Here is a 17957-nt window from a genome sequence, read left to right as displayed (position 1 = left end):
TAACATATAACATATATAACATATATAACATAGTATTTCAATTCTGTTATTTTACCATCATTATCTTAACTGAATGATCAAGCATAATAATTACTTTGAAAGAGGAGCTAGATTACCAGCTCTTGGCTTAATATTTAATATTTCTTACTTGAATGTCTCTAAATCATAGAATTAATAAAAATTAAAAATGTTCACTTAGTGGTGTTCATAAGTTACATATATGCTTTAATACAATGACCCATTCTCTGACCTAATTGGTGCTCAATGGAATTGGTGCCGGTTACTGTTATTCATGAATAAGCTAAGGATAATGAAAAGTAGGAAGGCGGCTGTGGAGGAACAATGGGCACTCACTGGTGAATCCGAGCTCTGCTGAATGGGCCAGTGTAGCAGGCAGACTCCTCTGGAAAAGCTGATTTGTCTAGGACCATTGGGTTATGGGACATCCACTTTTTGATTCTTTTGAAATAATTTTGTGCCCTAGAACCAAGCCACATTTCAGAAGTAGATTAGGTTGTATTCCAAAGTTATGTCAGCCTTCTATGACAGTTTTCTTAAGTATTACAGAAAATAAAAAATACACAAGACAGGCAGACATCTAAACTCCATACACACACACACACACACACACACACACACACACACACACACACGCACACACTTCTGTTTCCACATAGAAGAATAAAATTAGAAAGTAAAGAAAAATTGTGCATATTTAAAATCTTTCAGAGAAATTATATTATCCTTGTAGAAAATATTTTTAAATTACCATGCATAAGATGTTGGTAGATGAGGGTATTCTTTGAAAAGCAGCACAATGCATTTATTAATGATATATGTGTCATTAATTTATATATATTTCTCCCTGATTCTATTAAAATGTGTGGATTTACATACATATGAATAGCCTATATATATACTGATTGTGCTTGTCAACTTGACACACCTGCACAACTGGGTTGAGGGAGCCTCAATTGGGGAAATGTCTCCATTGGACTGGCCCTGAGGCCATGGCTGTGGCATATTTTCTTGATTATTGAGTGATGTGGGAGAGCTCAGCCCACTTTCTCCCCAAGTTAATATTGGTCAGAGTGTTTTGTCACAACAATTGAAAAGAAACTAGAATGCTGATATTAATCATATTCATTTTACAAATTAAAAAGTAAATAATAAGAAGAGACAGCTCTTCAGTATTGATTCTGAAAATCTAAATTCTGTTGCTCTAACAGGAACTGTTTTCACTAAAAATATTATAAAACATTTCCACACTGAAAATGATATCTGTCAGGCAAATTTTGGTATCTTCTTGTAATAGATAAGCCAAAGTAGCAGTACAGATATAATACATGCTTGGATAAGTACCACACTCTTTCAATATTTGTTTGGCCAATTCTATTTATACTTCATTATAAAATAAGAGAATAAAAAGCAATAAAAATAGGAGAATAAAAACCATATCTTAAGAATTAGTTCATTAAGGTTTATTATGGTAAAATTTCCATGAGGAATTTTAAGTAAGAATCAAACCCTACTGTAAAGCTCAGGATGTAAAAATCTTGCTTGTTTGTTGACCAAGCAGGACCATCACTTGGATGCCAAGTTGTGTTTAATTTTGGAGGGTCCACAGCATTTCCTGTTTGCCTAAAGTAAAATGCAGTTTTGGAGGTATATACTTTACTGATTCTCATCATAAACAAAGGCCTCTGAAATCATAATGTATCACCATCTCCTGAGGTTAGTACACAGATATGGAGACAACATTAGATGGATTGTAGATCAGTTACTCTGGAATTCTAAAATTTAACATTGGTTTTAAAAGGTAAAGTGGTAAAGATGAGTGTCTCAGTCTGGAATTTGTTGGTTGCACTGAAACTAGACAACACAGTGCAATGTTTGAGCTCATGCTCTGAGGCTCTAGAGAGAGGAAGGGATCCTACTCTTTCTATTTTGCTAAATAGCCAGGAGAACAACGGGGAAAAGAATGTCCAACTGTATTCAAAACATGCTGATCTGCCACAGCAACTCAGAGGCTACAATTTCTGGCTACAATAATCAAGAAATAAAAGTGTATTTCTAAATTGGAGTCTACACTTCATATTGTTAATAGAAAAAAATATGAATTTCATCCTTCATGTTCTTTGTGGCAATGGTAAAAAGGGTCTCTGATGATGAAGTATTATCAGTCCTGGATTTGCAACCAGGATCTACAGCCTAATTTATTTTCTTCTTTGAGCCTCACTTAATTTTTTCATTATTATGTGAAAGGATATTTTTGAGAAGTGGACAGCACATGTAAGATAGAATGCATTCAATTATGTACGATGATAATAGAATTGAATGTTACTGCTACTGTTTGTAGTGCTACAACCTTGACAGCATAATCTAACACATTATTTAGTTTCAATAAGCTTTGATCATGCTGTACTTCTTATAACTCTAAGTTTTGTCATATAACATGAAGATTATTACAAAATCAGGGTCAAGCTAAGAGAGTACTCTGGAAACTAAAAATTAGATGGAGTAAGGGGTTAAAAAAAACCTGGTTAAAATACAAACTGCCGAAATAGCTGTGAAACTCTGGCAGGGATTGGGAGTAGAGATGCTAAGGGGGTTTATTATTGTCGTTCATATGCAAAGCTGCCTAATTTTTGTTTAGTCTTCCTTGCAGGCTGTTTTGATGATGCCTTAATATTTGAATGTGAAATGTGTTGTAAGTAGAAATTAAATTGCTGCAATTATAAGGTCCTAGTTGTTCCCTCTAAAGGAGCCTAGAGACATGATGGTCTTCAAAAACTGAATAATTGCCTATAAATTATTTATCCCTTGGTATCCTCTGCAAGAGCAGTCAGTGCTCCCAACCACTGAGCCATTTCGTAACCTCTGAGCCATTTCTCCAGTCCCACCATTATTTTTAAGTCATTTAAATATTAGTCATAGTATTCTATGACTTTTCTTATTTCGTTATGAAATCCTCCCAGACTAAAATTTAAGGTTTAAAAATATTCTCTGATCTTGATTTATAAAGCTTAAAATTATATTTCTCTATTTTCCTCAGTAAAAGAATTGATTTATCCAGTTCTTTCCTAAAATGACTGTCAGTCACAATGGATGTTTTTATAGCTTTGTGTCATTCTGACCTGTCTTATTCTGCCACGTTACTCATTAAATACACTGCCATGTTGATTTCCGCCATGTTTTCTCTTTATTAATTATTTGTTTTTTGCAATGAACAGAGACATAACCAAAATAAAGCCTTTTGTTTGGGCACTCATTAAATAGAGCTCGTTTATTATAGTTAGACAAAACTAAGGAGATTCAGACAGAAAAGTTTCTCGGTCTCTGGTTTGTGAATTAATTTCTTTTCCATAGCTAAGCTGACCACAATAGGTGAAGAGCTAATGTGTTAAGATGAAGTTCTTGGAAAGTTCTTATTTCTTGCTATAATAAGAAAAGAAGCAAAAGAACACTGCAACGTAAAGGATGCTATTTGTCCTTAGGAAGCTGCTGCTTTGTTCTGGAAGCCAGTCCTTACCATTACTGTCAAATAAGAAAGTTGGATTTAGTGACCCAGAACTTATTTCTAGGTCTACAGTTTTATTACTATTGTATGTCATCATTTGTCCATTAACTCTCATTTCATACGTATTTAAAAATTTTATAGCTCCTAAGATGCTAACGTGATTGGAATCTTCCTTCTATACCATTATTTCATAGAGGATCTCAGGAACAGCCATCGTAAATAGGAAAAAAATTATCTGCTTCCTTTTATAAGTCTCTGGAAATTGCTTAAATAAATCAACACGATTTTATTGCTAAAATTTGTCCCTGTTGATATTGATCATCAAGCATCTCCTTTATTTTATTTCAAAATAATAAACTAGTTATAAAGAAATTATGCAACATCCACCAACCTGCTCACTGATTTGTTCTTCTGGTCAATGTAATAACATTTTTTCCTGAAAAAAAAAATAGAAATAAGCTGAGGAAAATATAATTCAACATGCTCCTAAGAGCATCCAATAATATTGAGTTTAGCAATGCTCTGACTTCCATATGCTAAAAATTTTAAGATATTTGGAATCAAGCCATTACATTATAACATGAAAAATAATAAATTCATACAATTTAATTTCAGAATGTAAGTCTCTAATAATAAACTTAAGAAATCTAAAGAATCCTTTTGAATATATCATTTTAATTGGAATACCTGTCTTCTGTCACTCAGTGTGTACATACTGGATTGCGTGCTAACATGTTCTGTATTGTCATCAATTCAACCATCCATTTATCCATCCATCTATCTATACATATATGTAATAAGTACATCTAATTTGATAAGAAATAAGGTATGTCCACTAAAACTGTAGAGAGAAATGGTCTCTTCTCACAGGGAGATTCCTTTACCATTCAGGTAACAAGTAATCAGCTGTGATTAACTGTGATAATGCCAATAAGCAGACACTAGCTGCTCTTGCAGAGTTGATTCGAATCCCAGCACCAACATGGTGGCTAGCAACTATTATGACAGACTTTATCTAGGAAGGGAGTCTCAGTTTGTTTTTATATAGAGGGAAGAAAGCCAACTGAATTTTTCCAGGAAGAAGTTGCTTGTGTTGATTCTTGAGACATGAGTAGCAGTAAACCTCCAGGTAAAGTAGTTCTACCTGGATTCTTGATAGATAATAGAATATAAGGTGACTAACAGTGCAAGTCACTGTAAGGTTTAGGAACTGCTGCTAACTTGGTTTAATCTAGATCACAGAAAGTGAAAACTACTGTGTCTTGCTAATTTGACATGGTGTCAAACTGCCTCCTAAATGTTCTTGCTTACACTATAGGCAAACGCTACTCTCAGTGTTGGTCAGTGAGGCTTCTCTGCAGTGAATGATCATGAATGTAGAGACTCCTGGCTGCTCAAAGTGAAGAGAGTAGGAAATGCTGACTGCTCAGACTCAAATAAGTCATTATTTATATGACCCCACAAGGCGCTGAGGAAATGGGTGGAAGAGGGAGTGGAACAAATGTAAGAGGGATGACTGAGACAAGGACAGGAAAATGCTATCATCTGGGCACAATGCAGCATGGCAGTAATGAACATATAGCAGCTGTGGCTGTCTTCACTGGGCCTGCATGTGACTAGGCCTGTCAATGGGGAAGGGTTCATGGGAACTATTTACTATTGATGCTTTCTTGGGAAGGGGGCATCTTATCTTGAGATATACATCTGAATATTCATTGGTGAGCCCACCAGCTTCTAATGACTAGTTTCACATCCATGGCCTCATGGACATTCCTGGTTAAACTCAATTGCTCACAAAAGAGAATAAAAAGACACTACTGTAAAAAGGGGCTTGTAAGAAGAGGGGAGTTTTACAGAAGTGTGTGGGACATAAAGGGAGGAGGTGAGAGTAATCAGATTGCATTATATACATGCAATGAAATGGTAAAAGAATAAATTTTATGATAAAAATATAAAACTAAAATACTAGGGGATATTCTGAAATGAAGAATGAGAAAGAAACAAAAACCATCACCGTAATTGATTAATGCAACACAAATGAAGAAAGATCTTAGAAGTAATGCTACATTTGGGGGCTGGAGATATGGCTGAGCACAGTCTGCTCTTGCAGAGGACCTGGGTCAGTTCCTAGCATCCACACGACAGTTAACAACTGTCTGTAACTCCAGTTCAGGGAATCTGGAGCCTTCTCTGACCACCATGGGTAATTCACAAACCAGGAGCACTTACATACCTGCAAGCAATACAATCATACACATAAAATGAAAATAATAAATAAAATATTTTTTAAAAGAAGTAATGCTGTTTTTTTTGATAAAAAGGAGAAGGGAAGAGAGTTTTAAGCAGGACTGTCAGAGATTTGATTGCAGAAGGTAAAAATTCAAGGGACAGTATTTCATTTATTCTCTGACAGATTTCCCCTATAGCTTCTGATTGGAGCTTGGGACTCTGATATTTGGGGTTTTATAAAGAGCCCCTCTAAACTGGGTATGGTAGTACTTGGGAAGCAGAGGCAGATGGATTCCTTTAAGATCAAGGCCAGCTTGGTCTACAGAGTGAATTTTGGGCCAGCTGAAGCTACAGAGAGACCCTGTCTCAAAAATACCAAATAATTAATAATAATAATAATAATAATAATAATAATAATAATAATAATAATAATAATAATAATAATAATAATAATAATAATAATAATAATAATAATAATAATAATAATAATAATAATAATAATAATAATAATAATAATAATAATAATAATAATAATAAAATGCCCCTTTATCCTTACCATTAAAATCTACTTCAGAGCAACAGTAAACTACACAATGGAATAATTAATAATCAATAATCACTTCTGATTGTGTTATGAAATTCTTAGATAACTTTTTGAGATACCATATTTAATATCAGTCACATGTTGTATGGTTTATCTTGGTTGATAACCTGCCTTGATCTTGAATCAATTAAAAGACAAGATGCTAGGTGCTCTGGTGAGAGATTTTCTTAATTAAATTATTTGCAGAGGGATGACACAGCTTAAATGGACTGAGCTGATACTGAGTTCTCATCCTTTCCAGTGTGAACAGCTGCTGTTGGACTACCCAGACTGCATCATGTAAGCCAAACGTCCCTTTTAAATATACATCTTTCTATAAGTTCTCTTCCCCCACAGAACTCTCATAAGAATTTAAAGTCTCTTTGCCATATCCCAAAGCTAAATTCAAATATGAAATTTTCAGTGTTGCTCTTTCTATCCTAAGCTAGCATTTTAAATGTCTTTCTTCATTTTCTTCAAACATAGACAAAAGTTGCGTATGCATGCACTGTTGATTTTGTATTGCCTGTAAGTCCATCTTGTTTCTGAACTTCCTCTACACACACTGTCTTCACCATTTACCCTCATGTCATTAACTGTACCCTTGTCTCCATAAGTATTTCTAGAGGACAAAAGTTGCAGTTCTGCTGGCTTCACATTTGATGTGTCCTTGGCACACTACTTGGAAAACAGCACTCAGATGGCTGATGAATGAATGAGCTTTTGTGTAATTCACAATTCAGTTTTCTCCTTAAATACCTAATGGCATTTTGCATTTAACAAACATTTGTGAAACAAATAATTCTTTAAAAAATTTTTACAGATGTATAAATCAATTTAAAGCAATTTTCAGTATGAAAAACTCCAGGAGCAGGATCAATAGGAGCCAAAGTTACAGCAGGGCACAGCGGGGTGGGTGCTGTGTGGGTTAAACACCATTCTTCAATGCAGATATTCTGAAATATTTCTCATATATTCTTTTTAAATGTTTTGAAAATGCTTTGAGAGAAATAAAAAATGGAAGCAAAGTCATAGAAGACAAATAAATATACTTTCTGGACTAGTAATAAGACAATAGAAGTTTAAAATCAGAGACTTAATTCTTCCTCCCTTTTCTAAAACATTTGCTTAAGAAAATGTCATTGTAAGTATTTTCTCCTCCTTTGATGAATGTATATAAATTTTCCAGGAAAACAGACAGACTCCTTTTCCTCTTTACCTTACACTAGTCTTCACCAAGGACCTAGAACCATGTCTGTGAAATGAGAGCACCTGTGGAGATCGCCTAATATGGTGGAGGTTCTACCTTTAGTGGAAGCCTTGAAACATCTCATAAAACTTCCTGTCAGTAGAAAAGCTCTATTTTTCTTTTTCTATAGTCATTTAAAGATCTAATCATCTGGTGAATCTAAGATGAATTAAGTTCAACTATTCATGTGTTCACATCTTCTTACATTTTGAGAATATAGATGCAGGGCTTATATCAGATTGGTCCCATAGAATGGTAAGATTTCTTTTCCTTTTTCAATCTCGGAGTTTTTTTTTTTTTCTGGGTTGGGGTGTTGTTTTCAATTATATTTTCCAAATAGTAAACAATGTAAGCACAGTCTATGAAGTCATAATCAACTGGTGTTCTCCTTCCTTTGCATGTATGAACTTTCAGGACCAATTCTTTTCCACTTATATGGCCCCATCTTGTGATTTTTAACTGCGTGTTTCCACATGCACAGCTCTCCTTATTTTCCATTATTTTCCTATTAGGATTCTGTTAATTTACACTTGTATCAAGGTTGCATTTTGTTACCTACCTACCTACCTACCTACCTACCTACCTACCACATCTGTTACTTAAAATTTTAAGTAATAATGATATGAATCACTGTTTCCAGTGACCTCCACCCATTCAAGAGCCACTTGTGAATACTGAGGAGCCAGGAGAGGATGCCAGGCTCTGGGTTGGATGTTGGGGGCAGTTGATCTTCACAACTTGAGCTGTTTTCCTTTCACACATTTTAAATATAAAACCAAACAAATAAAATCAAAGATGATGTTTCTTTATCATCAACACCAGAACAATGTAGGGTACTTGCTGAAAATATGTGCACGCAATTCCATCCTGGATTCAATGTGCGAGAATCTCTGCATGCAGCTTTCAGAATTTTCAATCTTATTAAATTTTCCCAGAAAATTTAACTCTAAAAAGTTCTATAGTGAATAGTTATTAATTCAAATTTTAAGAATAATCTTGGTCACAGGATATTCTTTAAGGACTTGTAGAACTAGTCTTGCTGTCATACTTTGATAAATGCTGTACATTTTCTAACATTTGATTATTACATTCTGAGGATGTCGATGACACGTCCTAAAAATTTCAATAACGCAGCAATCATAAACTTTTTAAACATAAGAGAACTTTAGACATCAATAAGAAGAAATTATAAATTCATTAAATTTAATTTTTTCTATTTTCTCCTTGAATATATGCATTCTCTTTTCAAATGTGGTCTTACCAGGAAATGAAAACATGAATATAATGTTTAAAAAGCTATCAGATGAAGAAAAAAGCCTTCCAAATGTCTGCAGAATGGAAGGACATTGTGAAACTCAGCTCAGAGACCTATCCTCTAATGAACACAAAACGATGTCACTCACAGTGGGGCAAAGAGGTGTTTTTAATGCATTTCTTAAGAAAAAGAACAAAAGAATAAAATGTAATAAAGATTATTAGAAAATTATGTGAACATACCAATTACTCAATCACCAAGTTTCTGGATCTTTTCTCAAAATGGGAGGAATAATGTAAATGACAGAAAAGAAGGCAGTATGCTCCATCTCCTTCCAGTTTTTAAAATTGAATTAAATCCATGTGAGAATGGAAATATCTCTACAAAAAGCATGAATACGGTGCTGAAAATTTTTTCTCCTTAGTTTTTGTTTTGCATGTTTGCCAAGGTCATCATTTTTATCTGATTGTCAATAGTGGGATATGAACTTAAAGAATTGCAAGCTAGGTAAATGCTGAACCACTAAATTTTATTTCCAGTTATATCCACAGACTTCTTCCTCCTTTATGTTTTGACACAGAGCCTTACTAAGTCGCCCAGGCTGATCTTGAACACACTCTGTAGGCCTTCAATTTGTAATCCTCCTATCTCAGCCTCTCAAGTAGATGTGATCATCTACTTGTGATCTGGCACCAGGCCTAGGTATTTTTTTTTTCAAGATCTTTGTGGTTTTATTCGCTTGTTTATTAAATAGTATCTCCAAAGAAAACTTTAGAATTTATAGTCTAACATTAATATAAACTAATTTAGATAATAAACCTAATACTGTCAGCAAGGTTTTGCAGTAGTTTCTAATGCTTAATATTTTATTTTTGCATAGTGACTGAGGTTACAGCTTTTAAAGCTTGAACCGTTTCAGGTGTCTAAAGATATGTGCATCAGCATCTCATCCTGTTGCTCTAGGGTCTTATGAACCTACCTCAGTTGGCCTCTTACATGCTACCAACTCTGGAAACTTGTCTCATATTTTTGAGTTGCATTCTTTGTCCACTCTGCCTTATTAAAGTTCTTTTACTTGGAATCTCACTTCCTCTGAGATTTTTAAATCCTTAGCAACTGATAAAATTTATAATGTAAAAGTTATTATTGTCAATATGAGCTAACATTTTTTATAAAGTGTGAACACCATTGAATTTTACTTTGAAACATGATGGGTGAATTGATACATTCTGCATATAACACCAAATATTCAAGGTAGGCCAACAAATTTCTTTTCCACCTATGTTTGCCTAAAGTAAGGACTGAAAATATTTCAAAGAGGCTGATTTATTTTTATCACTTATTAATACTGAGAATGTAGCTTTGAAATGGTCCTGGATGACCTGTACTGAAAAGTGATTCTTGCTAACCACTCTCAGAGTTATATATACTCGCATGAAATGAGCTGAAATTGACCTTGGGACTCACTAAAAGTTAAAAATTTGAAATAACAATTTTACCTTATCTGTAGACAAATCTCCTTGAAATGATATAAAGTATCCAGGGAATCAGAACGCTTACCACATTAGTCAAACAAATTTGAAAAAAAAATGCTTAGGATAGTCTAAAATTTAGAAGAGAAATAATTTTCTCCCCAGAGAGGACCACATATAGTTGTTAGGTATTGCAAAATACAGACTCACCTTAATTAAAGTGAGATAAAATGAAATAAGATATAAAAGTACCTGAAGGGCATTCTGATATTCAGTCTCTCTGCATACTTGCATAGTGTGTCCCATGGAATGTGGATTTTAATAAACATGATATCAGGGTTTGCAATAGCTGGCTGTAAAGGACAGCAGAGAAGCACCATTATTTAGAATCAGAATAGATTATATTGCAACATAATTTGATTTGACAGGAAGGACAATCATCCGCTTAAAGGAAAACTATATAGATAAAAGTATTCTTAAAATAATTCTTTAAAGTATAATGGTGTCATTGAGACCTGCATACTTCGTATACACCTGTACATAATTTTCTTCTTTGCCAAAGTATTCTTTGCTGTATTTAAGGAAATAGCTCCAGGGTCCACTCAAAGTTGGTTGGTGTAGCCCCCCAAAAACTTATTCCTCTGAGGGATGTAAGCCAGCCAGGGGCGGAGAGTTAGCTGCGGAGAGTTAACAGCCTGACAAGAGATTGGAATGAATGGAGGAGGTATGCGGCCCATGTAGAACATGGCCATGATGTCCCGCAATCGTGGAAGCGAGATGGGGTATTTACAGACCTGAAACAAGACCTAGGGCCAGGTGTGGGCAAAAGCTAATGGAGAATGTGGGCGGGGCGTAGAAGCCATTGGAACTGTGTGGTTTGTTAGTCACTCCACACTTCCTACCATAAAGGAAACCCCCAAAATAAAAATGTCTTATGTAAGTTCTGTGAGCCTGGGGCCTTGGGAGGGAGCCTCCCAAAAGGTAAAAGGTAAGAAAATTTAATGTGATAATTGGGCACTCAATGGACATGCATAAAAGAAGGTTACACACCTAAAGGATGAACTTGTGATATCACAAATGCAAAGTTCAAACCAAACATAACTCCCCTGGAAAGAAACATATGGCCTGTGAATAGGCACACTAGTCATCCATGCCTGCACAAAAGATCCTGGAAGGGTCCCCTTCTCTTGGTATAATGAACACAGTGCTCTTGCATTCCTTTGGCTTCCCCCAACCCCATTCAATTGGAAAGGCAGGTTTGATATCTTCTTGTTGGTCAATCTTCAATAAAATCTTTACTTTTGTAAAAACTTTGTGCCATAGCCGACTTCTAAGTACAAGGGATAGCAATCTCTTATGCAGTATCACTCCAAATGCTTTTAGGAATTTAAGACATATTTATATTGATCATGATCAAAACCTAAATTGCCCAGTCAGAGCAACTATGAGCCAACTAAGAATTTCCAGTTTATCATGACCAATTCTTACTCAGAGAGGGTACAAAATACAATGAATTGCCAGCAGTCGTTATTTATTAATTCATTTATTCTTTTGCCACAATTTATTTAGTAACTACTAAATCCTCAAACTACTTTCTCTGTCTTGTAGATCCATCCTAAAGATAATGGGCTGTATGAATGATAAGGAGCTCTGACCTAGTGGACTCTCATAGTTTCATGCTTAGTGAGGGCCTAGCAGTTTGCAAATCACTACACTAAAAACAGTAAATGGCACATTCAAGTCAGCATAATTTGAGTATTTTTTCCTACTTGAGATATTTTTGCTTCTAATCACAGGTAAAATATTGTGGAAATTGTAATTACCAATTCCAGAAGAGATATACTATACACAACTTTGAATTAGTCCAACACTAAGCATATTACCTATGCTTGGGAAAGTATATATAATTTTAAAAACCACTATTGATTCATGCAAATAACTACTTAATGGGAAGGTTTCTACCTTTTTAAAGATAATATATTTTAATGGTTAGGATGAAACTCCCCTAATGAGTGCCTGCCTGGCATGCTTCAAGCTCTGTGTTTGAATCCATCATGAAATCAAATAAAAATAAATAGGTAAACAAACATTTAAGACATGAACACTTTAAACATTCTTCTATGTAAATGATTCTTCTATCCAGAGCAATTGAAAAACACATTTCATGATTTGGTATGATTTTTGCCTAACTGTATAAAGCTATTTTCAAGTATCAATAAAGTTCCTGCTTTTGACACTGAGGTATTTGCTACTCTAGTATATCAACCCATCTTTCATTTATGGAACACAATTTAAATTCCTTTAATCCTGGCTATCTATTTAGAATTATAGGATACTGTAACAAAATTGTGGTGTTTGAAATCCTGAATACTTAGACACAAAATCCATCTGTACTATTTATTATCTTTTGGTTTTTGAAAAAAAAATGGCTGCCTGATCCTCAGCTTCTTTACAGAGAAATGAAGAGTCTCTGCCTAAGAGCTTAGAAAGGGATGACTGAAGGCATGAGGTACCTGCTCCGGACAGTTTTTGCATTTCTGTTGACAGTATACTTCTCAAATCAGATGGTGTTCAAAGCAAAGATGAATATTGAAGCATCCCTAAAATCTTTTTCTCTTTTGACTCCTCTGTGAGTAACTACCTGATTCCTCTGTAATGGAGCCTATATCTTCGTTTTGTACACTTTCTATTCAAGGATTTTGGGTTATATAAGCATAAAGCCAGCAACAACCTATGATTTGGAAACAAAACAAAATAAACAACTATCCTCAAATTCTGTGAGGTATAATGACTTGAATCAAGGTGCAAGTTGAACAATTAAGTATTTTTCTTTAATAATATAACTTGAGTATACACTACGAAAACAAACAATAAACTTATATTTCTATAAATGTTATTTTCTGAGAAAGTGCTGCCACTCTCCATTGCCTGTATTTAAAATGTACCTTGGCATATACAGTCCGCCACAGTCCACCATTCCATCACTATCTCACTCACAACTACTTCCTGCTTCTTTCCTTCTTAGACCAAACTTATTTTTCCTGCAGTGTTTGCCCTTCTATATATTTATGTGCTGCAAGGGAAGACACATTGTTTTGTTTATTTGAATAGTCAAGTGTTTACTTCTATGTCAGACTCCCTTTAGACCCTCACTAGTCATGTATTAAATAGATGAATGAGTTAAATTGTTCATTTTATTTATTATTGTTGTTTGCTTGTTTTCAGATAGGCTCTCACTATGTAGCCCTCGATGGAAAAGAAATTGATACGTAGATCCTGGTGGCCTCCAACTCATGATCCTCCTGCCTCATTCTTGTATGCTGAGGTTGCAGATGTTCATCACCATGCATGCTGTGCTAACTTATTTCGAGCATACATTTGATATAGTATACTTAGGCAAAAAAAAGGGGAAAATAGGAAAGCCAATAAGTCTGAACTAGTCTGGAGTCGGGTACTATGTCAGGAACCAAATTAGCACTATTAATAGATTTCCTCTTGCTGATTATTAATCACTGGCAAGCCATTGGCTGGGAAATAATCTAGTTACCTTAAGTAAACGATGTTTTGGAAGGAGAATTTTTGCATTGCAATGACTATTATTGGTGAATAAAATATCAGGCTAACTGCACACAGCTAGAACATGCCACATTTTCATGTCTTGGCTTTAAGTACATACACAGTGGAAGATCTTTATAACTAGTATGAACTGCTGCTTTTTTTATAACTTCCTGACTTAATTTCTCTTTTGTTATACTTCCAGTTTAAAACACAAAAGACAAGTAGTTTCATTCTTTGTAGGTAGCAGGCACTATGGTGCTCTGGTGACAGGACTGCGCTACCAGGGAAAAGATTACCTTCTCCCTTAGCAGCAAGAGCTGCCAATCCGCTCTGTTCCACTCATCTCAGATGAAAGACTGCTTTTTAGAGTGAACAAAACACCCACAACCTTCACACTTCACATTATTATTTAATTATTCCACCCCAAATTCCCAAGAGGTACCACATTCACTCCTGAGAAGGGGAAGCTTAGAAAATTTGTCTTTTACAAAGTTATTTTGTAAGATGCAAAGCAAGGAAAATAAGATGTTGTCTGTCAAAGTTCCAAATCTAGGAGCGTGAGAGAAGTCTGTTATGAAGTACATTACAAACTACAGACTTTAACAATTAGAAATCACCTTCCTCTGCATAAGGAAGGCCCTTGAATAGGCATTAACTCCTGATGGGACTACCTTTTGGATACTGTCCACTTAGGTATGAAATTTCATGAGTATTTGAGGTCTCTTTGCAAAACTCAGTGTTTAGCTCTGACACATGTTTATGTATAAAACATGGGAGACTCCCTAACCTCCATCTTTCAGCTAACAAATTCATGCCTTCCAACATTTTCACAATACCGTTTTTCCTTTTCTCAAATACTCCCCAAATATTTTCAACTCAATATTGATCAAATGCAATTGCAACTAAAGGCCACAACTTTCTACACAGAATCTGTGTCCTCCAATGAACAGACCTCTTCTGGGCTAGGACCTCCCCATAGTGTGTGATCCTAATGACCAACTCCTCTCTTTGACTCTTTAGCTCTTGCTCTTTCACTAACCCCTGATAATTTCACACATCTTTTCTCCTCTTCTACTCTTTTATGGGCTTATCCTTCTGCTTCATTTGTTTTTGTCCCAATGCATAGTTTATATTACTATTTATATTCTAAAAAGTCTTCATTTGGGCCCTAGACTTCAAACATCTCTACCTGTAGTTCTCAAAATCACCCCATTTAATAACTTTTCATGCCAATAAAGTCTATCCCTTCCAAAAATATCTCTCTCTCTTCACTAGTCAGAATTAGTTACTGTTGGCATTTCTCATTCCTCCATCTTTTTGTGATGGAGTCTGTGTGGTGAATCATGGCTGTCAGCTTAATGGGATCTGGAATCAACTAAGAGGTCCGCTTCTGGGTGGGTCTGTGAAGATATTTCATGGAAGGATTAGCAGAGGGAGGAAAACTCTACCTCAGTGTGGGTAGCACATTCCAGTGACTGCCCAGCTATAAGAAGTCTGAGGGAAACAGCAACAGTTTTTCTGCCTTCATTCCTAGCAGGTGAGTGAGTCTCATTCACTGTGATCACCCCCATACATCACTGACAACAGAACACAGATTCTTTGGCCTTCCAACCTGGACTGAGAACCAGTGGTTCTCTGATTATATTCCAGAACTTCAGCATCAGATTAAGACACTGAGGCATATCTACCTGTGTCAGCTTAGCAGCTACTAGGTTCTTAGCCTCTCCAGTGTGCAAATAACCATTATTGGACTACTCATCCCAGATTTTATAAGCCTTCTAACTAATCCCCTTTGCAATATCTATTGATGCCATTGGTTCAGTTCCTCTAGAGAACCTAATATAAACTCCTCTTTAAGTCAAGTCATTTTCCTTCAGTTCACACATGCAGTAGAGCACCTGGCCACATTCCATATATAACCAATATCTTGTTTAACTTATTACATGAGTGTTATACAACATCATAAAGAAATGACTATATATAATTAATATATACTAATACAATTTTTAAAATTCTCTCTCCCTCCATCCTTTGTTTGAAGTACAGACATATTTCCTTAGTGAGGACCAGATGAAATTTCATTAAGGCTTTTCAGAAGGAAAATATAAAAATTGCTGCATATCAGCTTCAACACTAATATACAGTCTGGAGAAACATGTTTCCCTTAACCTTTTTCCTTAGCAAAGGCTTTACACTAGACCATTTATTTTAACTTGAGACACCTGAGAGGAAAGAGAAATCAGGGCGGACAACCCAATCACTACTGTGTATAGGGGTGGCTGGGCCAGTAAAGCATTCAGTTGTTCTGAGTGCACTGACTAACCCAACGTTTCCTGGCTCTTTACTGAACTGTGGGAAATAAATCTTAAGAAAGTAAATTCAAGTTAGAAGAACTAAGTCCTAGAGCCCAGAATGAAACACCACTTGTCCAGGAATAGCAGTAGATGAGAGGGATCTTTCCAGTCCTGTGCCAATCTAAACAAAACACCTTTGGAAGTAGTAAAGAGTCAAGGAGCAACATCTCTTGGTTAGTGAGAACAGAATGTTATTTAAGAGTAACATGCATTACACCTCTTGAGAACAGTTTGGAGGAACAAAGGAGACTCAAAAATCTCTGGACTTTACAAGAAGACCAAGTAGTGGTAGGTTGTGACCATATCTTACAGACACTCAGTGTTTAAGTCTGGCCTCTGCATATTTAGTAAGCTCAGTGCATCAGTGAGGAGGCCTGCTTTACATACGGGGTTCCCCACAAGCTTGTTTCTGCTTTCCAAATTATTTGGTGCGTAAGTAAATAGGTGAACATATTGGAGCAAAATTACTGCCCGTATTATAATAGCTTCTGTGTAAAAACTGTTTTGGGTGCAGTTGGGAAATTATCAGTCTTATTTGTGGGAAATCATAAGGAAATTAAATAAATAAAAGCTTGCCACAAGACTTTTTTTCCATAATTAACTCTTGATATTAATAGTCACCAGATGTTCTAGTTAGCTTTTTTTGTTATAATAAAAAGACTGACCAAAATCTTGGAGCGGAACTTGCAGCTTACAGAGTAGTTTATCCTCAAGGGAAGTCAAGGCAGGAACTCAGGGCAGGAACCTGGAGCACAGACTATGGAGGAGGGCTACTTGCTGGCTTACTCCTCTGGCCTGTGCTAAGTCTGCTTTCTTATACAATACAGGACCACCTGCCCAGGAGTGGTGCTGCCCAGAGTGGGCTGGGCCCACCCATGTCACTGAATAATCAAGAAAATGTCCCACAGACATGGCCACATGCCAAACCAGGAGTGCCAAGTTGACAACTGAGGCTATCCAGCACACCAGGAATAGGGATACGGTGAGTCAGTGGCCTCAGAGAAGCATAAGAAAGAAACAAGGAAAACAATCATAGGAAACAGAAGTCATGCTTTCACTTCCCAGTTCTGTGTCACCTGGCAGTTCATAGTTTCCTACTCAAAGGTTGTGTCGTGGTTTAAACCATTGTGTTTCTGCTAATTGGTAAATATTAAAATAGTTTTAATACTGTAAATGATTCTTTTGTCTATGCCAATGCCAAGTTATAGTTTAGGAGTTCCTAACAGTTGTTATTCAAAAAATTAATTTCAAAGCATATTCTGTGAATGAAAAATGAAAGGAGGCAAAGGCAGAAGGCACCAGGTCATGCACTGAAGTTACTACAACACTTTGCCAAACCTCATCAGAAAATAATCTCAGTAGCCAACCAAAGACATCGTTTATACCTTGAGATTTTAAGAAATCTAGTTAAAACCTAGCACTTACAAATTCAAACATTTAACTTGGAGAGATGACTTAGAAGTTAAGAGTACTGTCTGCTCTTGTAGAGGACCTGGGTTTGTTGAAGCACCCACATCACAGCTAACAACCATCCATAACGCAAGTTATAGGGGAATCCAATGCCCACTTCCTACCTCTATGAGCATTGTATGACATGGGCTCACTTGCATACATGCAGGCAATACACTCATACATACACATAAAAAATAAAATCATAAATAAAGTATTTAGAAAAAATAAGTTCTAATAAAAAAAAACATTGTTCAAACATTCTAAAATTTCTTTCAGCAGTTGACA

At 35.7% G+C, this 17957-nt stretch overlaps 1 protein-coding gene across 1 annotated transcript in view; it reads right to left on the bottom strand.

The window, feature by feature from the left end:
- The window catches only part of Ano3 (anoctamin 3), a 279126-nt gene that overhangs the window by 107062 nt on the left and 154107 nt on the right, over window positions 1-17957 (bottom strand). The window contains exons 6-8 of the mRNA XM_008841730.1: window positions 10561-10661; window positions 3912-3956; window positions 355-480 (exon numbers count right to left, since the gene is read on the bottom strand). Of these exons, the coding sequence (XP_008839952.1) occupies window positions 355-480; window positions 3912-3956; window positions 10561-10661 (272 nt within the window). The remainder of the gene's footprint in view (window positions 1-354; window positions 481-3911; window positions 3957-10560; window positions 10662-17957) is intronic.

Source organism: Nannospalax galili, unplaced genomic scaffold (genome assembly GCF_000622305.1).
Source record: "Nannospalax galili isolate Female #2095 unplaced genomic scaffold, S.galili_v1.0 scaffold481, whole genome shotgun sequence".
Taxonomy (NCBI): domain Eukaryota; kingdom Metazoa; phylum Chordata; class Mammalia; order Rodentia; family Spalacidae; genus Nannospalax; species Nannospalax galili.
This window is presented reverse-complemented; position numbering and strand designations above follow the sequence as displayed.